Source organism: Phalangium opilio, unplaced genomic scaffold, assembly GCF_054372755.1.
Source record: "Phalangium opilio isolate 3A_F unplaced genomic scaffold, DU_Popi_V2 ptg000024l_1, whole genome shotgun sequence".
NCBI lineage: Eukaryota > Metazoa > Arthropoda > Arachnida > Opiliones > Phalangiidae > Phalangium > Phalangium opilio.
Genome location: NW_028324155.1, coordinates 10,531,930 through 10,540,189, shown reverse-complemented (window position 1 = coordinate 10,540,189; position 8,260 = coordinate 10,531,930). Strand labels below are relative to the sequence as shown.

Here is an 8,260-nt window from a genome sequence, read left to right as displayed (position 1 = left end):
ATTGTTGAGTCAAGCTTCCAGATTTCGTCTAATTTTTCCGCGATTCGTTTTGAACCCCAGCAACAGTTTAGTAAGTGCGAGTGAGTGGTATAATAACGCGTTATACCAAAACTCTCCTATGGTACAAGTCGAGAATGATTTGATGCCATAACTGTACTTATTCTCTGAGCTCTCTTAAAATATTATCGATTCTAGGTTTGTTAATTTTGTCTTCACCTTACCCTTAAGTTTCTAGCTAATTTGTGAACACTTAATTGGCTTGTGTCAAATTAAAATTGACCTCGACAGCAGTATACTGGATTAAAACCGCGCACTTAAATGTTTACGCGAAAGTTCATTTTAGACGCTAACTTAAACCAGAAGAAGAATAAGTTCCCATCCTATTTCTACTAAAACCAACAATTATAGTCTCTTTCCGTGAGTTCATAAGATATGTTCCATAAGCTTGTCACTGGTTACTGAGAGAGCTTGTCATGAAGCGGCGTTGGTGAAACGTCATAGATTCTCGTAAAGCGACGCATGGTGCGGCGCTGTCAAAGGATAGGACAGACTAAATAGAAAGATGGACTGCAACACAGAGTGTAGTCTGCAATTGTCGCTTGTCGTTGTCGAACTAGCTCTCAGTAAGTCTCTAGAATTACGAAGTATTGGTAGTGTCATACTTATGGAACATACCTCATAAACTTATGCTGCTACTAAAAACAATCACTTTACAGGGTATAAGTTAATTATAAGTCAAAGCAAAAATAACATTTATTACATTTCTGTTTGAGTTTAGAGAGTCTAAGCTCCTCCAATATATTTTACTACGACTTAACACACTCTTTTTGTCGCTGTATGATAGTATAAACAATCGCATATCAATCAGGTACACTTTGCAGCCTTCAGAGGTTTCGCATGGCACACGCTTGGATTTAAGTGGAACCCAAAATGGCAATGAATCCATTTAAATTTCTTGGAAATACTCGATATTTTAAATACAAGTAACTCTTTGCCTATTAAAAATCGTAATGTGGTCGTCGATTGGAAAATAATTTTTTTAGGTACGCCGAGGAAACTCCACTAAACGTGACGACAATTACTGTGAGTTTATGGAAATCCGGTGGCGTGTCTTGGAGAATGATTTTTCTTCGTGGAAAAAAATGTTTAAATATTTCTTGTCAGGAATCGTGGGAAATGGAGCGTCCGAAGTCATCTTACATATTTATAGCGGAATATCTAAAACGATCCTTCAACATGCGGTATTTTTCATATTACATGGAATTTCATGGAAATTTAAATTGTGTCGAGACTAGAGCGAGAAAGAATTGCGTTGCTAGCGTCTAAGTCCTCGCTAATCGACAAATTCTTTGCTTTGTTCAACTCGATTAATTTTGAATTTTAAACCAATAATCGAGAAGTATTTGTTTATACGTTAAAAAATTTGAGAAATCAAATCGGTATTCAAATCATTTCGAATCGTAAACAAGAAACCCTTAATCTCACAAGCAACAAAGGGTTTCTTATATTCTTTGAAATGTTAACTATCTCTCTGAAAGTAGTTTTAGCTAATTTATGGCCAATTTTAAACTTACGTTTATATCTCATAGTAACATAATTTTGTCGATGATTTAGACTATGTTACGAAGACCATAAAATTAGCTTTAATGAAGTTACCAACCTATACAATGAGCCTAAAGCTTTCAACGTAAGTTAAACTGAAAGATAAATAGGAACGAATTTAATTAAACTGTACGCGGTACACTGTAAAAAATGAGCGTGCTTTTGGCATTCAAAAATGGTAGCGACCGTTCAATTTTGAACAAGCCTCTATTGATGCATTCAGATTTAACCAGAGATATTCAATTTTGAACGAGGAGTGTTTTACGCGTTCAAAACTATCCATTAGCATTCGTTTTTGAACAAACTACCGTCATATTGATTAGAACTTAACTATAGCATTCATTTTTGAATAACTTATGTATTACCATTCAAAAATTAATCTTTATCCCATTCAATTTTGAATAACCACCTTGCGCTAATGAAGCGTTCAGTTATGGTAGTTATGGCGTTCTATAGGTTATATAAGTATTAAAAGAAGAGCGTTTTAGACGTTCAAATAACAAATTTTTGCGCATTCAGACGAGGATGTTAATGGCGTTCCAACGAGATTGTTTTTGACACTCAAATGAGAGCGTTATGGGCGTTCAAACGAGTGTGATATAGGCGTTCAAACGAGAGCGTTATGGGCGTTCAAACGAGTGTGATATAGGCGTTCAAACGAGAGCGTTATGGGCGTTCAAACGAGTGTGATATAGGCGTTCAAACGAGAGCGTTATGGGCGTTCACACGAGAGTGTTTTTGGGGTTTAAACGAGTGTTTTGGCTAGAAAACAACACTATAAGAAAAACAGCGTTCAATGGGTATTCAAAAGTGGGATTGTTCACGAGCTCGAGCCAGCTCGGGTTCGTGACGAACGAGCCGAGTTCGAGCCGAGCCGAGCCGAGCCGCCACTTTTGCGGCTCTATTAATTAACGAGCGTCGAGCGAGCTTTTTTATGGTCGAGCCGAGCCGAGCCGACAGGCATCGAGCCACTACGACTCGCGAGCCGGCTCGCGAGCTTGGTCACTGATATAGTGCTTCCCTTTTAGTCTTTATTCTCTCCACCAATAGCTTTCCGATGTATTTTTACACGAAATATAGCGTGGGAAAAATCTCTCGTCTCTAACCCTGAGCACATTTTACCGAGCAGGTTTTACTGAACCTCTACATTCCTAAACATGAGATGGCATTTCGTTCTCAAGTTTGACGTTGGTAGTAGCAATTTTTTTAAAAATGTATATATTAATCGAGCCAGCTTGGCTCGGCTCGATCATTTTCGAGCCGAGCCGAGCTAGAGCCGAGCCAAGACCCAGCTCGACTCGAGTCGAGCCGAGCCGCCGGTTTTTTGAGTCAAGCCGAGCCGAGCTTTTAAAAAGCTCGCTCAGCTCGGCTCGTGAACAGTCCTATTCAAAAGTAAGCGCAATTGTTCATTATTGAACAGTTTGGAAATGTCAGGCGTTCAATCAGGAAAAGTGTGCAGTATCATCCAAGATCTTGGGTATCAAAACAAAACTTTCAATAATAATCCAATAACATCTCAACAATTTACTGTAACTTGCTTATTTACCCTGAATTAAATATATTATTTGTCTGTATAAACATCATTATATAATAATATCAAAGTAAAGGTTACGGATTATGGTGTATTTCACCAATCCCTTATATTTACATAGGCCTTCAAATCGGTTGATAACGTAAAACGCCTTCAAATCGGTTGATAACGTAAAACGCCTTCAAATCGGTTGATAACGTAAAACGCCTTCAAATCGGTTGATAACGTAAAACATACTCCTTTATAATTGAGGGGAACTTGATAATGAACACGTCCCTTAAAAGTGGAGTCTCTCTTCATAAAATTGAATTATTATTCTACACAACGATTAATATATATGTGTTTCAAGTCCACCCGCCCTGAGAAGATGTACTAGCTTTAAACACATTAGATTTCTTCCTTATCAGTGCCTACATTTAATATAGTTTGGCCTACCATAAGGAATTCAATAATGAAATTTGAAATCGAACTTCTCTATTCAAAATTGAACGCTACTACTGTTAAGTTTCGATGCTTCATCAAACGCTTGTCCACCATGTATTGTTAAATGGTGAACTGCTCAATTTTGAACGTAAGCAATTGAATATGAACGCTCGATCAAACTATCCGATGTTGCTCAATAATGATTGCAAAAACATACAATATTAAACGTTTAATTTTCAATTTAAATTTGAACAGTTTCGTGCTTAAATTTACACGATATACTAACCTTTTACGTACCGTTCAAATTTGAATGCGTGACCGTTTTATTTTGAACAATAGTGATCTGTTCAAATTTGAACGCAAAGAAACTATTCAAATTTGAACGTTAAAGCGTACCACCACAGTGTTGGGGCTATGCACGTCTAAGCATTCAAAGATGAATCTCACTTTTTTACAGTGTACGCGACAATTTGGTCTCGCCGTTATGGTCTCGCCGATTTGGTCTCACCGTTTTGGTCTCGCCGTTTTGGTCTCGGGACAAATGGGTCTCGGGTCAAATGGGTCTCGGGACAATTGGGTCTCGGGACCTAACCCAACCCAACATTGTTTGGGGGTAAGAAGATTATTTATATGAGTATTAAAAGCCCGCCTTTTACCACGAACAATTTATTAGCAGTAATTGAAATATTTTGGAAAAGGTGTCAGATAATTAATTGGAGAATTTTTTGGAAAAGGTGGCAGCTAATTAATTGGAGAATTTTTTGGAAAAGGTGGCAGCTAATTAATTGGAGAATTTTTTGGAAAAGGTGGCAGCTAACTATTAGAAGAATATTTTGGAAAAGGTGGGAGCTAATTAGTAGGAGAATGTTTGGAAAAGGTGGTAGCTAATTAGTAGGAGAATGTTTTGGAAAAGGTGGTAGCGAATTAGTAGGAGAATGTTTTGGAAAAGGTGGCAGCTAATTAATAGGAGAATATTTAGGAAAAGGTGGCAGCTAATTAATAGGAGAATATTTAGGAAAAGGTGGCAGCTAATTAATTGGAGAATATTTTGGAAAAGGTGGCAGCTAACTATTAGGAGAATATTTTGGAAAAGGTGGCAGCTAATTAGTAGGAGAATGTTTTGGAAAAGGTGGTAGCTTATTAGTAGGAGAATGTGTTGGAAAAGGTGGCAGCCAATTAATTGGAGAATATTTTGGGAAAGGTGGCAGCTAACTATTAGGAGAATATTTTGGAAAAGGTGGCAGCTAATTAATTGGAGAATATTTTGGAAAAGGTGGCAGCTAACTATTAGGAGAATATTTTGGAAAAGGTGGCAGCTAATTAGTAGGAGAATGTTTTGGAAAAGGTGGCAGCTAATTAGTAGGAGAATGTTTTGGAAAAGGTGGCAGCTAATTAGTAGGAGAATGTTTTGGAAAAGGTCTTAGCTAATTAGTAGGAGAATGTTTTGGAAAAGGTGGCAGCTAATTAATAGCAGAATATTTTGGAAAAGGTGGCAGCTAATTAATAGCAGAATATTTTGGAAAAGGTGGCAGCTAATTAATAGGAGAATATTTAGGAAAATGTGGCAGCTAATTAATTGGAGAATATTTTGGAAAAGGTGGCAGCTAACTATTAGGAGAATATTTTGGAAAAGGTGGCAGCTAAATAGTAGGAGAATGTTTTGGAAAAGGTGGCAGCTAATTAATAGCAGAATATTTTGGAAAAGGTGGCAGCTAATTAATAGGAGAATATTTTGGAAAAGGTGGCAGCTAATTAATAGGAGAATATTTTGGAAAAGGTGGCAACGAATTATTGGGACCATTGCTTTGGAAAAGGTGGCAACGAATTATTGGGACCATTGCTTTGGAAAAGGAGGCAGTTAATTAGGTAACCAAATAATCACGAGACCAAATAGTCCCGAGACCAAATAATCACGATACCAAATAGTCCCGAGACCAAATAATCACGATACCAAATAGTCCCGAGACCAAATAATCACGATACCAAATAGTCCCGAGACCAAATAATCACGATACCAAATAGTCCCGAGACCAAATAGTCCCGAGACCAAATAGTACCGAGACCAAATCGGTGAGACCAATTAGTCCCGCGACCAAATCGGCGAGACCAAAATGGCGAGACCAAATTGTCCTGCTCCGAACTGTACGAGTTTGCCTGTTAATCTATACTCTGGTTTAAGAAATCAAATTTTATCATGATTCCCGGGCCACTGACGATTTTCGATGGTCGACAGGAGTATTTCAGTCCGTCTCCGGTGTACGAAACGGCTAGGATGATTATCGTGTCGGCCTCCCCCAAAAGAGTCGTGTCCACATCCTTATCTTTCTTAAATATGGACACTCCAGTAAATTTTGCAATCGAGTCGCTTCCCAATTCATTGAACTACATTATTCCCTTAATTAGGTGGTGATTTTAATGGTGTTTACCTTGATGCTTTTGTCACTTTTGCTCGTCATTCACTCCGTCGTAACCAACAAATACCAATCGGTGTCCACCAAGAAAGTTGTCAAGAAGCTGGCCCAAGAATCCCTGGAAAATGTCTGGGAGAACGCCTCGCTCTTGTGCGCCGAACGTAAGCAATCCAGAGCTTGTTTACATTTGATAAAGAAATTTCCCATTACTTCAGATTTCCACAATCCAATTAGCGGAGAATACCACCGAAAGATGGCTAGCGCTTTAATCTGACATAACTACATTCCCTACAGCTATTCCCTCCATTTTGCCCCACGTTACTCGTCGTCTGCTCGCTTCGTCGTGGCTGATCGGAGTGACTTTCATTCTGTTTTTCTTGAGTTGTTTCTTGCGCACGGAGTTCACGACGGAAAGCTACAATTGCATCGATACCCTCTCGGACTTGATCAAATCGGGAATTCCACCTGTCATGTTCGAAGAATCTGGAACCCTCGAGTATCTGAAAGTATTGGTAAATAGACGTTTCCGTGTTAAATTATTCTCCTCTTCGGAAGTCATTGTTGCGTATATTTATAGGCAACGCGGGATCCAGTTGTTAAAGAATGGCTTGACGCGCTGGATAAGAAGAGCATTTACACCAGGCCTGAGGAATATTTTGCGCTTGACGCGTACATTCCTCTTCTTTCTGGAGAAAAAGCTCTGATCACGAGAGACACTTTTCTGATTTGGTTCTTGGGACAATTCTTGACTTTCGATTACGAGAATAAAGAATTCTTCCTGAGCCACGGAGGACTTTACTTTTCGCGACAAGAACTGGCCTTCGAATACTTGCACCTCATGTTCAACGCCACTTGGATGAAAAACAACCCCATCATTCACGAGCTCGTCCAACTGATGTCGGTATGAGTGTTATCGTAAAATGATTAAGGGGCTTGAGGAATGTTTTATTGCAGCGTGGAACCGTTATTCGAAACGCAAGCGTTGGACTATCTGGATCTTGAGATGCGTCATTTATATGGGCATGTCACTTGGAAGAGACCAATGAAAAGCGCGGCTGATTTGGACCTGAGCAGCGTCAGCGTTCCCTTCTACTTACTTTTCACGCTGTTGTCGGGAACAGTAGCCGTGCTCATTACCGAAATTATCTTCAACCACTTTGCTTAGACGTTAAATATTTAATATGTCACGAGACGAATTCGATTTTGTTGAAACGCAAAAAATAATTTTCCACTTCAATATAGAACACCAGCAACGTAACAACTCCATTCTACGTCACTTTCAATTTTACCTTTAACTAGGTGGTAATTACGCACTAAAAGATCATTAAGGTTTAAAAAATAATTGCAATATAGTCTAGAATTAACTAGCAGTCCAATACAGATTAAATGTCTTATATTAATTGACACTGGAATATACAGTCCATCAATAGTGAAGGAGTGTGTATATTGGGCCCAACTGACTGAAAAGTATCTAAGAACATGGTTTGTACAACATTTGGTTATACCCTTCTGCTGAGTAAAGGTACAAAACGGTTTTAGATAGTTCAAAAACAAGCTGGTCCCTCGGTTTAAAGTCGTACTCTACATTGTTGGATATTTTCTTGTTTTAGGGGCCAATGTTTGGGGGCTGTACAATCCATGTTATTTTATACTTTCCACTCAGTTGGGCCCAATAAACACGCTCATTAACATAGCACCCTATATATATCGTTTTTGTCTTAAAGACAAAAAGTACACTGGAAATTCCGGTTGAAAACTGAAAAACGCACATGTTGAATTTGACTTCAAAAGGTAGATGCAAATAAAAATTGGTTTTTAAATGTAAAAGTTCATCGTTATTTAAAAACATCTTCTCGAATTAGAAAAATATTTCCAAGTGCATGCCCACTTCTTAAGAGTAACGTAACTGAGAATTTTCAGCCCTGAGCGTTGATTATTATTAAGTTAGTCAGGGCATCTATAGATTGAGCTGTACAGCTAATACGTAAATGCATACATACAGCCATACAAGAGTGTCCTTATTTAAGATCCTCGTGGTGTTATTAGCGGGCGTTCAATCCTTTAGAATAGAGTGGCTCTTAATATGGTAGAAGCCAAGGGTTGAATGAGGGAAGTTTGCCTTAGGGCTTATTTCTTTTGGGAAGCCCATAATGAGGAGCCAACGCTTAGAAAAGCGATGACTTCAGCAGACTCTTCTTTAAATATAAGCGACGATAAGCATCGAAATACATAAGACACTAACACCAAAACTCCCCCGAAGTCACAATCAACTATCAAATGCAGTCTCTATTAC

The 8,260-nt window shown here is 38.5% G+C and overlaps 1 protein-coding gene across 1 annotated transcript; it reads left to right on the top strand.

The window, feature by feature from the left end:
• The first annotated feature begins 4,621 nt into the window (after positions 1–4,621).
• On the top strand, positions 4,622–7,751 carry LOC149692856 (uncharacterized). Its single transcript, XM_089868772.1, has 6 exons — positions 4,622–5,370; positions 5,408–5,900; positions 5,960–6,128; positions 6,262–6,479; positions 6,545–6,864; positions 6,922–7,751. The coding sequence occupies exons 2-6, from the start codon at positions 5,751–5,753 to the stop codon at positions 7,130–7,132; spliced, it is 1,068 nt and encodes a 355-aa protein (XP_089724898.1). The 5' UTR covers positions 4,622–5,370; positions 5,408–5,750; the 3' UTR covers positions 7,133–7,751.
• Positions 7,752–8,260: the final 509 nt, after the last annotated feature.